This window comes from Callorhinus ursinus, unplaced genomic scaffold (assembly GCF_003265705.2).
Source record: "Callorhinus ursinus isolate GAN/ISIS: 27379988/994484 unplaced genomic scaffold, GSC_fseal_2.0 scaffold6, whole genome shotgun sequence".
NCBI classification, from domain to species: domain Eukaryota; kingdom Metazoa; phylum Chordata; class Mammalia; order Carnivora; family Otariidae; genus Callorhinus; species Callorhinus ursinus.
Window position 1 is genome coordinate 26368330 of NW_027397068.1, and position 18352 is coordinate 26386681.

The 18352-nt window shown below is 34.1% G+C and overlaps 1 protein-coding gene and 1 pseudogene across 2 annotated transcripts in view; both read right to left on the reverse strand.

The window, feature by feature from the left end:
• ATG5 (autophagy related 5) overlaps window positions 1-18352 on the reverse strand; it is a 121919-nt gene that overhangs the window by 81212 nt on the left and 22355 nt on the right. For both annotated transcript variants that reach the window (XM_025863308.2, XM_025863317.2), the window contains exon 4: window positions 15183-15261. In XM_025863308.2, coding sequence (XP_025719093.1) covers window positions 15183-15261 — 79 coding nt within the window. The remainder of the gene's footprint in view (window positions 1-15182; window positions 15262-18352) is intronic.
• On the reverse strand, window positions 10819-13677 carry LOC141372944 (cytochrome c oxidase subunit 1-like; annotated as a pseudogene).

An 18352-nucleotide genomic window follows, 5' to 3' on the forward strand; every position in this document is an offset into this window, starting at 1 on the left:
TAGTGATCTTTTTGCAATATATACAAATATCAAATTGTTACATTGCACACTTAAAATATAATGCTGTATGTCAATTATACCTCAAAATAATACTGCAAGTCCTATAAAGAGAGCAAAACAAAAATTTCCCATATATCCATTAAGAATCTAATATCCCATTAAAAAATGCAGGAGTTGCTAATATAGTGTTATGGACTCAATGTCTGTGTCCCTCTAACATTTTCATGTTAAAGCCCTAATCCTCAGTGTGGCTGTATTTGGAGATGGACCCTTAAGGAATCAACTAAGGTTAAATGAGTTCATATGGGTGGGACCCTGATCCAAACAGGATTAGTGTCCTTATAAGAAAAGACAGCTGAGCGCTCACTCTCTCTGTCTCTCTCCACACAAAGGAGAAAAGGACATATAAAGACACAAAGAGAAGGCAACCATCTGCACACCAGGAAGACAACCCTCACCAGAAACTGAACCCTGCTGGACCCTGACCTTGGGTTTTCCAGCCTTGTGAACTGTGAGAAAATAAATTTCTCTTGTTTTTAAGCCATCCAGTCTGTGATATTTTGTTATGGCAAAATAAACAAATTAACATACAGAGCAATGTTATTTTATTTGATTGTTGAGTCACCACCTCTAATAGCAGACTCAGCATTCTGACAGGGAAAATACAAGGCCATAGTTTAAAGGCTTACTTTTATAAAATCTTAAAATTTCTTTCCAAGATCACTTTCGTGTGTGTGCATGTGGGTGGGGATGGAAAGGGAGGAGATTTTTCAAATATATCACCTAAGATATAATTTTCAGGATGAGAGAAGAATATGCCATGAAAGTTAATGGAATCAATGCTAAAATCAGCATAAAAATTTGTTAAATTTTCTTGATTCTCTTAAATCTTTTTTTTTTTTAAGATTTTATGTTTAAGTAATCTCCACACCCAAAATGGGGCTCAAATTCACAACTCCAACATCAAGAGTTGCACAACTCCAAGAGCCAGCCCCAATTTTCTTAAATCTTCTAATTTTACCAAGATCCACTCTACAAAGTTACATTCAACCAATCATTTGCTTCCCTCCTGGTACAATCTAAGGAATATCTCCCATCCTGTTTGCTAGATCCCATTTTGTGCATCTCTGAAACCCAGGTTCAATTAATTATTCCTATTTCTTTCTACAATTATCTGTAACCATGTTCTTTCTAATTACTGTTTCTCATCAGCTGTTCCTAAAAATAAAACGAGCACCCGAAGAAAAACAAAAAAACTTCCTTCAATCTCAACTTCCTTCTGGCTCCAGTCCTCTCTCTTCTCCCCTTCAGAGCCAGCCTTTAAGGTGACCAAGCCGGAAGTCACCTCTTACCCACGCAATCTGTCTGCTACCCTCACCACTCTTATAAACTGCTGTCTTGAAGGTCAACAATGATACTTTCAGTCTTTGCTTTAAGTCCTCACCAAGCATCTAACACCTTTAAATATACTCCTTGAAGCAGTCATCCTCGTCTGTGACACCACATTTATTTTTCTCTTCTTTTCTCATTCTCATTTGCAAAAGCCTATTCTGGTGCCATTCCTTAAAGGTTCTGGTTGGTTTGTTTGTTTTTTAAGATTTTATTTATTTGACGGGAGGAGGGGGGAGGAGGAACAGAGGGTGAGGGACAGAATCTCCAGCAGACTCCATGCAAGGGCGAGCCTGACATAGGGCTTGATCTCACAACCCTGAGATCACAATCTGAGCTGAAACCAAGAGTCGGATGCTTAACTGACTGAGCCACCCAGGCGCCCCAAATGTTGGTATTTTTCAAATTTCTAGTCTAGCACCTCCTTGCTTTTTTTCATTCCACATACTCACCGTCATAAGCTTACCTACTTCCACATCATTTACAGACTAATAAGTCTCAATATCTGTCTCCAGCCAAAATCCTTCTCATGACTAGGACCCATACATTCATTAATCTAGAAGATATGGTATTAGGCATAAGAAACCTCAACAAATCCCAAAGTAAAGAAGTAAGTTTCCCCCCCTTGACTCCTCCTCCCCATCTCCTACATTCAAATTCAAGCAAGTTCTATTGAGTCCACATCCTAAATAGATCTGAATCCATTCACGTTCAACATTCCCAGCTGCTTTCCTAGTACAAACTAACAACTATCTGACATTTCTGAAAAACCTTACAGCTGGGTCCCTTGCCCCAAATCTTAACCCCTTTAATTCATTTTTCACATTTGGAGTCACAGGGATCTTCCTAAAATGCAAATCAGATCTTCTCACTCAGCTGCTCTGCTATTTTATAATAAAACCAAACTTCATCCAAAGTCTTCAAGATTCTACATGACTTACATCTTCTGCTAACCTCTTCATCATAATCTCCTGCTCCCACTTCACATATTCCATTTTCTTTCCCTCGTCCCACACACATTCTCTGCTCCAACGATCTTGATTATCTGTCACCTGCTCAAACATTCTTTCAGCCATACTCTCTCATTTCTGTGCCTCTGCACAAAATACCTCCTTTGTCTAGAGCACTCCTTCTCTTTGCCTATCACTTGACTACTTACACAACTACCCCAAAATATCCTCCTCCATCTTCAGGTTCAGTTTCGACATCACTTCCTCCAGGAAATTTCTTACTTCCCAAGTGTAGGTTAAGTTCACAAAGTTCATATACTTGACTCTATAATATCATTTATATTCTTAGGTCATACTACTCTTACACTCCACAAGGCAGAGACCATGACTGTTCTCACCTGTGCTTTCTCAATAAACTTTCACTGAGATACAATTCACACAGTGAAATGCAGAAATTTTAAGTGTACAGTTAAATAAATCAATACCACGTTAAGTGTCAGCCCAAACAAGATATAAAATATTACCATCACATCCAAAAAGTTCTTTGGTGCCCTTTACAATCAGTTCCCTCATTTTGACCCACCCAGCTGATCTGATTTGTATCACAATATTAGTTTTGCCTGTAATATAATCACAAATAGAATCATATAGTACTGTGTAATCTAGCATCTTTTACTTATTAGCATAATGCTTTTGAAATTCATCTATGTTACTGCATGTATAAATAGTTCCCTTTTGCTGCTCAGTACTATATACCATTGGATTGATAAACCAGTCTGTTCACCCAAAAACATCTTAGTAGACATTAAGATGTGCTAACATACACATATTATATGAATATATATTTATGAATAGTGTGTATACACACACACACACACACACATTTATGTATATATTTAAACTGTTCAAGTTTTTTGGATTTGTTCCAAAGGAAATCATATATTAGGGAACAGTTTGAGCAATGTGAATTTCATATTTACTTTTGTAAATGCTGTCCACAAGAAATACTAAATGAACATAGAAATCGCACCCAGCTAAACTGAGCCACAAAATACACAAAACACACACCTCAGCAATAGACCTGCTACCTCAATTCATGTTATAAGCTATACTCACCCACATTCGATGCCACAATTTTGTCTGATTTAGTAACTTTCCTTTCACCACAATAACTGACAAGCTGCAATCCCTTCCAATCCTCATCTCTACAAGCAAACTTACAGTCTTTTCAAAATAAAGCTCCAAACTTATTGTAGTATTTCTGTATTTAACCATTTAACCTATGTAAAACTGTGCTTTTATTAGGTTCCTATCTTTTTTGTCACTAATAAAGTTTTTGATTTTGTGCCCTTAATGCATTTTCCCCGTAAGTCCTGTGATTTTTAACAGCACCTTGTTATTTAGGAATATCTATTTTGCACTAGAGCAAAACTACCCATAGAAGTGGTAGGAAGAGACATCTTTGCCTTTTTCCTGATCTTAGGGTGAAATATTCAATAAACCACCATTTAGCATGATTTTAGCTGTAGACTTTTCATATTTACTCTGTCAAGTCGAGGAGATTCTCTTCTATTCCTAAGTTTGCTAAGAGTTTTGGAGACAAATGGGTACTGAATTCTGTCAAAAGCTTTTCTGGTAAGGACCTATGTGATTGTGATTTTTTTCTACTTTTTTCTGTAAATGTGCTGAATTACATCAATTCATTGATATGTGAAAGTTGAATCACCCTTATATTCCTGGGACAATCTCAACCCGGTTGTGGTGTACTACCCTTTATTGAAGATTCAATTTGTTAGTATTTTCTTGAGAGTATCTGCATTTATGTTCATGAGGGATATTGGGCTGTATTTTTTCTTCCTTTAATATCCATTACACGTTCTTGTATCAGTTACTCTGGCCTCTTAAACAAACTGGGAATATTCCCTCCTCTTCTATTTTCTGAAAAAAGTCTGTGAAGATTAGTACTATTTATTCCTTACATATTTGATAGAATTCACCAATGAAACTTGGTGAATTTCACTTTGTGAGGAATTTTTAATTACAAATCCAACTTCTTCATACATTTACAGACTATTCATATCTATTTATTGTGTCAGTTTTACTAAACGGTATTTTCGCTGAGTATGTCCATTTGTCAAATTTGCAGGCATAAAGTTGTTCATTTTATTTCCTACTATCCTTTTAATGGCTGTGGGATCCGTAGTAATACCCCATTTTTTGTTCCTGATATCAGTAAGTTGTATTTTCCTACTACAGAAAGTTTTTAAATCCCTCTAAGCACAGCTTTATGTGAGGCCCACAAAATTTAATTCTCTTGTGTTTCCATTATCATTTAGTTTGAAATATTTTTAAACTTCCCTTGTGATTTCTTCTTTGACCCACAGTTAACTGAGGATTCAGGACCCCATCCTTTAGACAAATGTGGTCATACATTTTATTTATACAGACACTATAAACCCTTCTTTAAAATTATATTATTCTTCCTTTTAATAGTCATTTGCTTTAAAAAAAAAGTTAAAGGGGGTAATCTCTTATATTTATCATTTATTTACCATTTCTAGCGTTCTTCACTCCTGTCTGTAGCTTCTTTCAGTGTTTAAGGTATCACTGCATTGTATTTTGATCTCTCATAAGACAGCAGCCATCATTCATCATCACTTATTGTTCTCTTTGATGTCATGTTTCTTTCTTTGTATAGATTTTCTATATTGGCTTTCACCAGTCTGATTATGATATGCCTGTGGGTTTTACTATATATTAACTTGCTTTGAATTTCCTGAGCTTCTTCAACACACAGACTGTTTTCTCCCCCAAATATGAAAAATTATTAACCATTATTTCTTTTAACTTGAGATATAATTCAGACACAATTCACTTAAATTTACCATTTAAAAAAGTACATTTCAGTAGTTTTTAGTATATTCACAAGGTATACTAGAATCACCACTATCAAATTACATAACTCCAGAAAAAAACCTCATATTTATAAGCAGTCACACTAATTTACTTTCTGTCTATAGATTTTGCATATTCTGGACATTTCATATAAATGAGTCACAGTATGCATACAATATGCAGCCTTTTGTGTCTTCCTTCTTTTACATATCATGACATTTCAAGGTTCATCTATGCTATAGCATGTTATCAGTACTTCATTCCTTTTCATGGCCAAATTATATTATTGACCCTCAAACAAGTGGTTAGGGGTGCCAACCCACATCTCTCCCCATGCAGTTTAAAATCTGCATATAACTTTTGACTCCCCCCAAATTTAACTACTAATAACCTGTTGACTGGAAGCCTTACCAATAACATAAGCAATCGATCACATATTTTGTATGTTATATGTCTTATACACTGTATTTTATAACAGAGTAAGCTACAGAATAGAAGATATTAAGGAAAAGAAAATATTACAGTACTGTACTGTATTTATAAAAAAAAATCCGTATATAAGTGGACCCACGCAGTTCAAATCCATGTTGTTCAAGGGCCAACTATATTCTGTTATATGAATATACATTTTCTTTATCCATTGCTCTGTCGATGAGCACTGGGGGTTGCTTCCACTTTTTGGCTATTATGACTAATGTTGCTATGAATATCCCAGTACAAGTTTTTAGGTGGACACGTGTCTTCAATTCTCTGGGGTATGCAACTATGACTGGAATTGGTGGGTCATACAGCAAGTCTATGTTTAACTGAGGAATTGCCAGACTGTTCTCCAAAGCAGTGCCTCATTTTACATTTCTAATAGTAACATGTAACATAGGAGAGTACCAACTAATCCACACTCTAACACCTGTTATTATCCAACTTTCTGATTATAGCTATCTTAGCGGGTTGAAGGGCTAACTCAATGGAGTTTACCAACTATTCTGAGCATCATTTCATATGCTTGCTGGCCATTTATATATCTACTTTGGAGAAATGTCTACTCAAATACTTTGCCCACTTTTTCTTTTTTTTTTTACCTTGCCCATTTTTAATTGGGTTATTTACCTTTTTATTACTGAATTCTAGGAGTTCTTTATATATTCTGGATACTGGACTCTTCTTAGATGTATGATTATACAAATATTTTCTCTTATGGGTTGTCTTTTCACTCCCTTCAAAGCACAAGTTTTTCATTTTGATCAAGTCCAATTTACCTGTTTTTCTTTTTCTTTGGTTATTTGTGCTTTAAGTGTTATACCTAAGAAATCACTGCCTAATCCAACATCACAAAACTCATTTTTTTCCTAAGAGTTTTAAAATTTTAGTTTTTACATTTAGGTGTCTGATCCATTTCTACTTATTTTTTTATAGAGGTCACTTTCATTCTTTTACATGTGGGTATCCAGTTGTCATAGCACGATCCAGTTGTCATAGCACGATTCTTTCCCTCACTGAACTGTCTTGGCACCCATATAGAAAATCAACTGCCCAAATATGTATGTGTTTTTATCTTGATTCTCACTTCTACTCCATTGATTTATGTCTGTCCTTATGCCAATATCACGGAGTTTGGGTTACTGTAGCTGTGAAACCAAAAAATGGGAGTCTAATCATTATTTTTTAAAAACATTTTTCTGAATCATCCCCTCTTTCCTCTCCTTCTAGGACTCTTAAGTACATGAATTTAAGACTGCTTGACATTATCCTAGAGGCCATCAGGACTGTCCCCATCCACCACCAGCATCAATTTTCTTCTCTCAATTCTTCGTATTGGATAATTTCTACGGATCTGACTTCAAGTTCACAGAATCTTTCTTGTGCCATCTCCAATTCACCATTAAGCCTATCCAGTGAATTTTTCATTTCAGATATTCTTCTTCTTAGTTCTACAATTTTGTAATCTTATTTTAAGTCACTGATTTAATAGTTGCTTTAATTCATTTTTCCTAATTCCAAATGTGGGTTATCTCCAGGTCAGTTTCTATCAACAGCATTTTTTCCCTTTGATATGGTTCAAGTTTTCCTGCTTATCTGCATGTATAGTAAATATTGGTTGTATGCTGGACGTTGTAAATATGGTGTGAGGATTCTAGATTACACTGTCTTTCTTGATGAGTTTTGTTCTGCCTAGTTCCTCTCCTTGATCCCAAGAAGGCCTAATTTTAGGCTTTATTAGAGCAGATCCAGAGCAATCCTTACTCTTAAATAGGAGTTGACAAATGTTTTCTGTAAAAGGCTCAGTAGGCCAGATTTAGCACAGACGATAATTTACTAATCCTGCTCTGAGATATAATTCTTAATCCTATAGCACGGTCTTTCTGGTCTCAGATAAATGTTTAGTATGTTAACTAGGTCTGTCTCTACCATGGATGGACTAGAATCCAACATCTCCAGGTATAATGTGGCTTGTCCCACTCTAACATGCATTCTCTTATCTGACCTTAAGGAGTATTGCCTATGAATGTGCAGCCCAATTCTCAGTAAAGGACTTTTGGGAAACTCATACTTATGCTTTTCTGAAATGCTGCCTAGCAAATTCCAGCTGCTTCAGTAGCCCAGAACTCCAATCTCTGCATCCTTAACTCAGCAGGACTTCCCTGCTCTGCTTGAGTTCCACTCCCCACAACACAGTCAGGAAACTGCCCTGAAACACAGAGATGGGCTAAATGTGGTGCTCACCTTGTTTGTTCTCTTTCTCTCTAATGTCCAGTGCCTGAAAAGAGCTCTACTTCATATATTTTGTCCAGTTTTATAGCTGTTTATGGCTGGAGGAAAAATCCAATCCAATTACTCTGTCATAGCTGAAAAGCAGATGTTAACCTCAATAAATATTTGATGAATAAATTAATGACTAAACAAACCATATTTCATAAAGTTTTAAGTATGCATGACCCTCCATCCTCTCCACCTCCTTCACACCTTTCTATAATCCCTTCCCATGGGCTATAGGCAGGATCTTGATTTGCATTTAACCAAAAGAATACAGCAAAGGCTATGGGATCTTACTCCTGTGATTAAGTGACACTATATAAAACTCCAATCTTGCCAAAAGACTAGCTCTAGAGACTTTTTGTTGACTGAATGAAATAAGCTGCCATACTGGGAAAGTCCACATGGCAAGGAACTTCATGCAGTCTTTAGGTGCTGCATGCAGTCTCTAGTTGACAGTCAACAGAAGAAAGGGCCTTCAGTCCTACAATCACAAGGAAATGAATTCTGCCAGCAATATAAGTGAGCTCAGAAGATTCTCAGTCTCCAGGCAAGAATGTATCTCAGCCAACACCACAATTACAGTGAGGCCCTAAGCAGAAGATCCACAGAAATTGTGAGATAATAAATTTGTGTTATTTTAAGTTGTTACATTTGTGGTGATCTGTTACCCAGAAACAGAAAACTAATATAATACACTACTGATAGATACTACAAAACAACTACCAATATTTAGAGCTGGCAAGTACATGCAGCAGAAGCATGGGAATGACCATGAAGTGCACTCAAGAACAAGGAAAGCTACCTCAGACCTATGTCTTCAACACATAGTAAAAAAAGCAGAAATATAGTAAATTACCTCAGGAAGACACAGTGGCTCTTGGCCTAGCAAGAAAGAACAAGACCATCAGAAAAGGGGTGTGGGCGGTTATACAAATATATTTAAAGAACAGTCAGAACCAGTGGTAGTGCCTTCCAAACACTGTAGGAAAGACAGAGAATACCTTGGTCCAAAACCTAATTCTGTCTAGTCACAATCATTCAGCAGTGTTTTGCACAGAAGCACTTACCTTAATGCTGACCCTCTTTTATCTAGCAAATGTGAGCTCTACCACTAATAATCACTATCAAAATTTAAAATTAAAATCTATGCTCTTATCAAAACCAAAATACACCAATTTAGCACCATGTTATCAGGAGAGAAAGAAAGAAAAACACCAAGGTATAGTATTGTTGACTTTGTTTACTCATTAAACTTTACTTAGAATATGTAGTAGAACTCGGCATTTTAAAGAACCAACTATGTTCACCTGATGCTACTAAATTTTTGAATCACGTAACAAACTTCTCTTTTTAAAAATTCCACACACTGTAAGCAACTTTTTGATTATAATGCAGCTTTGTAAGCCGCATACCCATAGGAATAATGTAAATATTAGAGGAAAAAAACAGAGAAAGAAAAAGTCAAAATAGCAAAATGTTAGCAACTGGCAAATCCAGGTGAAAGGTATGTGGATGTTCACTAGACAACTCTCAACTTTTCAAATACAGATTTAAATTTTTTAAAATAAAAAAGTGAAAAACTTTTCTGAATCATCCCCTTGATAATTTTCTCAGTAAACTAATGAAGTTTAGGGATCATAAATGTTCTTGAAGCGAATTAGAAAAGACTGAAGAAGTTACCATTTTCACTTGTTTTGGTAAATGGACAAAGCAAAGTAAATATCCAAACCTACGTTTTAAAGCAGTAAACACTTTACAATTATGTAATGTTTCTCTCTCAGAATTTCAAAAATAATATAAAAATTTCTAAAAACATTATTTTCTGAATCATCCTTTCAACCTTTTGGTTCTTTACACAATATTAACTTTTAAATCTGCACTGTTTTCCAAACTCTTTATTATTTAACACGTGGCCTGCTGAACCAATAACATTGCATTACCTGTGAACTTGTTAAAAATACAGAATCTCAACAGCCAAACTATGAAAGCAGCCCATGTGTCCATCGATAGATGAATGGATAAAGAAAAAATTACATATATATATACATACATATATATATATATATAATGAAATATTATTTAACCATAAAAAAGAATGAAATCTTGCCATTGGCAACAACATGGATAGAGCTAGAGAGTATAACACTAAGCAAAATAAGCCAGAGAAAAACAAATACCATATGATTTCACTGATATGTGGAATTTAAGAAACCAAACAAGCAAAGGAAAAGAAAGAGACAAACCAAGAAACAGACTGTTAGCTACAGAGTACAAACAGATGGTTACCAGAGCTGAGAAGGCTGGGGGGATGGGGAAAATATAGAGGACAGGTATTAAAGAGTACACTTATCATGATGAAAATCATAAATATTTATATATTCATAGCTTCAGGATCACTGATGACCCACAGTCTTTATAGTGAGGGAAGGATTATTAATTTCATCTATTATATAATGAAATTGTAGTGATGGTAAAACAAGATTAGGTAGTGGCTAGTAGAATAGTTCAACCTGTTTCTACCTCTTGTATATCTCTTGTACTTGTGTGTTAGGTGAGCTGTTAACATTAATGAAATCATGTAAATCACTAAGGAGCTAATGAACAATCATTACTGTATGATCATGGAGTGTAAAAGTTCTTCCACAATAGGTGATGTTGCATCTTGGAAACCTAGCTGGAATGGATATGTCACCAAGATATAAAGTGTTTGGACCTATAATTTCACTTTGACAAAGTTATATAATTTTTACTAATACCTCACTAATTGAGAAAGACATAGTAGTTGATACTGGCTTGGCACCAGCTGGAGTAGGTTTGATTCCTTCCCTTCTTATTTTACATTTATGTAAGAAGATTCTTCAAATGTATGATATGGGGGGGGCATCCATGTAGTCATTTGAGACAAGTAGTTGTTAATTCTACTATTGTTATTTGTGGCTTAGGTGCAAATTCCTCTCAAATTATGAAAATAATATTACTGCTATTAATGAAATGAATGAACCTATGGTGGATGAGATGGTATTTCATGTTGTATACACATCTGCATAATCAGAATCAGCTGGTGGCATTCTTGAAAAGTCAAGAAAGTGTGACGGGAAGAAAGTTATGTTAACACCTTTGTGTTTGTGAAATGAATTTTTGCTCAGGTTGAGTTAAATGTATAGCCTGAAAAAAATGGGAGCCGGTGAACAAATTCTCCTATACTGGTAAATAATGCTTCTATCAATAAGATATAATGAAATTATGCTACTACATAATATGCATCATGGAAACAAAGCCCAAGGATCAATTAGCTAGAAGTTAAGTCCTGTCAGGCCTCCTACTGTAAATAAGAAAATAAAACACAAGGCTCAGAGTATGGCTGGCGATCATTTAATATTTCCTCCATGGAGGGTTGTTGGTCAACTAAATACTTTTACTCTTATGGGAATGGCAATCATTATGGCAGCTGATATAAAACATGCTCATTGTCGACATCTATGCCAACTGTGAATGTATGATGAACTTGTGCAATAAAGTCTAAAAAACCAATGGAAAAAAATAAAAATAAATTTAAAAAATAAAAATACAGAACCTCTGCCCTCAGCTCAAACCTACGGAATCAGAGTCAAAATCTGTACCTTAACAAGACACAAAGGTAATTTGTATGCACACTAAAGTTTGAAGAACACCGCTTGAGACATTAAAATTCATTTACTATAAACATTATATATCTATTCAAATGATAAGCAGCAAAGTCCGTTAAAAATTAGAGAAAATATCTGAAAGCTATTTAACAGGTATTCTTCCCCAAGAATTCAGTCTGAACCATAAAATGATCAAATGTGTGTGCGTGGCAGAAGCAGAGAGGGGTCTCTTGGAGAGTTTATTATTGCATAAAACCTAATCAAATCAACCAATACCTTTGAAAGCAACTGTAAAACAAATAAATTCCAAGCTGTCTGGTTAAAATACAGATATCATCTGACATACTCAATATCATAAAAGATAAAATACATACTGACACATCAACTGACATAAAGTCGTTACTTGATAAACTCAATCTGCTGATAAACTATTATCTAGAAACTAAAGACAAAACAAAACCCTGCTTCCTCACTCTAAAAGCATTTGCTTTTCCCAGTGCAAATGTCTTACTCAGTTTCATTATAATCAATCAAAAGTCATAAAGTAGTACAACAGAAATGGGCCTAAATTAATCAGTATAAGCCATCAATTAAACACTTGGGGATAACCTTTGAGGAAAGCTAAGTCTTATAACCCTAAATAAAGGGAACTTAGTATACAGAAAGAAATCTGGGCAATAATTTTCCCCCATTATGGGCCAGGGGCAGAAAGTGTAAGAACAGCTGATAGAAATACACTGGTGGCTTGAGCAAATTTAACACCCCCTCTATAATACCCTTATTAGCTCTAAGATTCTGCTTTCTATTTGATTTCTCTAATAAACTTCCCATCTGGGAAGAAAATGGTGACCTACCAAAGACCTCAAAGAGTGATTCATTTAAAAATACCAAGAATATACCCATTACATGTAACACAAAAATAATATTTTCTGTGAAAAATAACTATTTTCTAGAACAACAATAAAACCTTAGGGAGAATACTGACACCGTTTTACAGTTTTGCAAATATCTTTAATGTTTGGCTTTGTGGAAAACAGATTAATTATTTGCTTCTACATTCAATGCTCTATAATGTTGTTTTGGTTGACTTATACAAGAAGTCATGGGGCTTATAAAATATAAATATATAAATTATAAAATATAAAATATAATATAAAATATAAAATTATAAAATATACAGGCTTATAAAAATATGTGCTGGAAAAAGGAGTAGCATTTTAACAGACTTCGGATTTGTGGATAATCCTTTTTGATACTACACGAGATTCAGTAAGTATAGTTTATAACATTAATGTAGAATCTGAAAGCTTATCAACAAACATTTTGATCTCTGTTACATAAAAATCCCTAATTTGACCTTGCATTTTGAATAGTTCTTTTTCACATGCATTATTTTGTAACATCATGCACTGACCATTTGGAAAATATTTGTTTACTGAATGAATGCAGATCTTCTTTAAACATTGACATATTTCATTACATAAAATTTCTTAAAAATTAGATCTGTTAAAATGACAAAAAATCTCAACAGAAAACTGTTTTAAGAATAATAAAGCTGTCAAGGTCATGGTAGCAGATATGTCTTCCAAAATTCTAATTTTTGTTTAAAAGTTCACATTTTATCAACTGGCAACAAATACTGTTGTCCTTACAGTGAGAGATTCACTTCATTTATTTTAAGAAACTGTCTTACAAATATCTAAGTCTGATAACCACACTTTATCATTCTTTCAAATAAAAAAATGGTGTTTTATGAAAAAAGTGGCTTGTTGAGCTTGCTCTCAAACAAGGGCATAAGTGCTTTTCCTTAAAAACACCATCATATTTGACATACAGAAGTGCTTTGTATGTACTCTCCATTTCAACACACAGATTAAAAAAACATGTACTTAAGAGTTAGGATTAATAATAATCGATAATTTGTACTGCTTCATCCAGAACAGTCTTAAGTGAAACTGATACTCTTTCTACTGCAAGTGTGTGGCAGTGAAGAATACAATAACCACCTGCAAAGTGTGGTACACTGCCCTGCTTTGTGCTGTGGTGCCCGCAGTTTTACCCATCATCTCTTTTGCAGATCAGTACAAATGTAAACACAGAGGAAAGGGCAAATAGCATCTTAATATTATTATGGAAACAGATTTGACCTCATGGATTCTTTCCAAGATCTTTGGGTACACCTATGGGTCCACAGACTGCTTTGAGAACCACTACACTAAAACAATCAAAATAATTCTAAGCCTTTCCTACCATTATTACATTGCACTGACTCACTCAGTCAGTAATTACAGAGGGCTTGGTATGTAGTGCCAGGTAGGTACCGTAAAGTGTCTCAGTGTTTGAGTGTCTTTGTGTCATTCACTCATGTATCCCAAGCATCTAGAATAGTGCCTGGCTGGCACACAGCAGGCTTCTGGTATTTGTTGAATAAATACATAAATGGGTAGCTATGATATATTTTAACCTAGATTCCAAAGTCTTAGAGTGCATCCCTCACACACAAATAATCTAATTACGGGAATTATTTTTCAACATAATGGGGAAGACTAATGTGCTAGGCAATACAGAACCTCTACGTTCATTATGGAGTAGTTTTATCTTTATACCATTCTAAACAAATTATTATATATACAGGCAGTCTTTGCTTTGCATGGTATCATGGTAACTTAAAGTCATGCATATCAGAACCATATCCTCACTCTGGTTCTGTGGTAACTAGTACTGTGCAAAGCATATTAGTGCAAATGAGAGGAAAATAAATGCCAATGACCCATACACTCAATTTTAGTAAAATGGAAAGGAAAGCATCTTAGGAAGAATGGGTGAGCAGCCTTTGGGCAATGACTCCGAATGAGTGCCCCTTACAGGAAAGCAAATTAGATACCTAAAATGACTTTTCAAACTGCTAACATGCTTCCCCTCGCACAGTCCAACGCCCTTTGAGAATTACTGCCTAGTGATCAACTAAAAGAAGTATTACAATCCTTCAATGGTATTTGTGAATTGCTTGGGGAGCAGGGGTTGAAGAATCAAGGTGGTTAAGGGGAAAGACCACTTTATAAAATATTAAGACAAAATTAAGTTACAATAAATCTGGACTGGTCTTAAAAACTACAGGAATTAAAACTTCTCAAAACACACTCAGATCAAGTCTTTGTGGAGTTCTGTCTCCAAACACTTCTCACAATTCAATCAAAATAACCTAGAGGTACTCAACAGCATTAAGTTGTAGCCCTCTCTACTCCCATGCCCACATCTAAACTCAGGATTTTGTTCTTCCTGTTTGAGATTTTTTTAATGAATATAAATATTCCAAAATATTACAAATTTTAAACAGTGTATTCAGCTCCAACAAATAGGCATTCATACATTAAATGTTTAAATGGCTCTGCCAAGAGTTAGCAATAAATAGAAAGATATATGGATGAACACTAGTGGCAGCTTAGCCACTAAAAAATGTCATGGGAGAAGCAATAAACAACTTCACTTAAAAAAAAAAAATTCTAGTCTAAGCCTACTTGCTAAATACCACAAGTGGGAGAAATGGGAAATGCTATTTAAACTATACCTTAAAATGTACTGTGATGTTCCAAGGAAGAGCTGAACTTGATGCAAGAAGATCAAACAGCAAACCAATTGGATAATGCCTAAAAATGAAAGAGTACGTTTTAAGAAAGATTATTTTAAAGTTATAACTACAACTCCAAAATAAATTTCAGCACATACTGTAACATCAAATATCAGGGGGCTTTAACCACAACTCACAGAATGATAACACTTTACACAGTTACTTGCCCAAGCTAATATGGTATAGTTTCCAGGTATCAGTTTTCTTCTAAGCATTTCATTCACTGAAGCCTCAAAATACATAATGGGATTGTGCTAAAGCATCTTTTATCAGCCATGACCACTGTTATATCACAGTAATGCAGTATCTGATTATCATCCCAGTATTCACATTGGACAGTTTATTAAAGCTTATTTAAATATATTTTTTTATTTTTAAAACTTAAAATATTAGAAAATTTTAAGAACTAAGAAAAGCACCTTTAAAAAGCATGCAATCATCTATTTTGTGGTTTTTACTATTAACGCTATAGAAAGTGAGTCTTTATACATGTGCATACATATGTAAATATAGATTAGGCTTATCCTTTACAAAACACTATAACCTGCTTTTTCCATATAACATGTCGACATTTTCCAAAGTCACTGAATATTTTTCTGCAACCTCAGACTAAAGCTTTTTACAAAAACAAATTTTGGACTTCCTAATTTCCAAATATAACCATTACTTACAGTGAAGCAAATTATTTAGCAATAATACAAACCTTGCAGATTTCAACAAACAAATCTTATTTTTTAAATCATCCTTTTAAAGAATCTAAAGTGGCTTCAATAATGAAAGAGAATTAAACAATACTTCCAACAAAGGCAAAAAGAGGACTACTTGCTGTCATGTACAGTCCTGTTCTTTATATGTTAGTGATTTATTCCTAGATTTAGAAGCTGAAAAATTTGGAAATACATCTAATTCCCCTCAAAATGAATGACCCAAAACACTACCTAACAAAGATTCAAATATTGACTAATGTTAGTTATGTTTGTTTACATCTACATAATACAATTGGTGAAAAGTCATCAATCACTACAGATCATGTTATTTAGAAACAATTTAGAATGAATGCCTTGCTACTAAAATAAAAGTGGGTAGTTTTAGTCGTATATGTGTTGTATCTCTTAATAACCCTTAAACTTCTCTATTTGAAAGTCAGCATCTAACACGAATCTTTCATAACCAAATATGAATATTGAAGGAAATTTTGGACTATCTAAATAATAGAATGTTTCCTTCAGAAACATTTCAGACCCAGAAAAAAACCCTGGTCTGTCAAAAACTAAAATAAAAATAATTTGAGGAACAAAATACTGCATTACAGAAAAGTTATAGATTCTATCCAATTCTGATCCTTCCCTCTGAACTTCTTAAAATTGTACAAGCTCTAAATAATGCCTTGTATTTTTACAAAACAGACCTTAGTTAGTCCTCATTCTATTCCAGGAATTCTACTTCATCATTCTAGGAGTTATTTCATCATTATTTATCAATTATTCTCAACTGTGCTTAAAAAAAAAAAGACTAAAATAGTAACAATTTGGAAGAATAATGGCATGCCTAGAAGGATGATACAATAATCCATCCTTCCATTTTCTCATTGTTTCACCTAGAATATTATATCATATTTCAAGGAAGTATAAAATAAGGATGCACACCCCATCTTTGGAGTCTGCTTTTATCTATCATTAATACAGCTGAAAATTCAAAAAGTCTAATTTTCCATGCATAATGGGAAAGAGAGGAAAATTGACAAGGGAAAATGTTACACAATTATTACATAAATCAGAAGGTTTTTACAGAGAAAGCAGTACTTTGGACTTTAATGACAGTGGCAAAATTGATCATTTAAGTGAAATCTCAGACTATGGGTCATTAGATGATATTCTAGGTGAATTTTACAGAATTCAAAAACTAATGAATGAACAATATATTTCTAAAAACATGGCATTCTTAATCCACTTAGTCATTCAACGGCAAGAATTTCATCATACAATATTTTATGACAAGAACCGAACCATTTTGTTAAAAAGATGTGTGATAGTATTTTTTCAACTTTTATGCCATTTGTGCACTGCAATTTACCTGAGAGTAAGTGAGCAAGAGCTAAAGGCAGATTTGCACCAAAGACAACTAGAAGGAATTATATGATGTAGAAATGAACAAGTATTGACTGATCATTCTAATTGGTGTTTACTAATGGAAACAAGTATTTTACAACAAAATCATGATCTGTCAAAGGTTTAAAAATTTCTTTAACCATTGCTGTTAAGCACAAGAAGCGCCAAAAGTCACAATAAGCTAGAACCTCATAGAGGTCTATTTGAATGTATGACAACTAATGAGTAGTTAGTTGCATTCGGAAGACATGGCCCATTTCTGGTGTCTATACCCTCAAAACCAGGAAAATATGGAGCATAAATCTGAATTTGCTGTATCTAAATGCTTTTTAAAATTTCTAATAAAGTTGTCATACATTCTTTTATTTTTCTCTAAGTTATTTATAAAATAACTTACATATATATATTTTTAAAGTTCACTGGTCTCAGATGGTAAATGATGACTCTTTTTCCCAATATACTAAAGATTAGGATGAAATTTAAATATTATGGTTGCTAATACTTACCTTTAATTATAAATGTATGTAAAGTATCAACATAAAAGCATTCTAAATATAACTAATAATTACCCTGTAATAATCTTTAAAAATAAAACTGCAGCAGAGAGAGCTATTTACTTCCTTCTATTATCAAAGTCTACATGTATAGCTTATATGTGGCTCAATGCAGATGTTTATGTCTGAATGATTTTGATGCAAGGATACTAACTCCAAACAAATATACTATCTGAATTAACTGGTTCCAAGACTGCTTATTTCTGATGAGTCTATTAATATGCAAGAAAATCTGTAACAGAAAACAACTGGCAAGAATTAAAGGGACTGAATTTCTCTTACACTATAATCTAATTTACATCAAGGGTTTCAAAAGTACTAATTTGTATAACTCCTCTAAACAGATATTCTACATAGTTTTGTCAGGAGGCTCCTAACCCACAACACAGAAACCACATAAGCCATAACTGTAAGTAAATCATAATGTAACCATTTATCTGTTATGTTG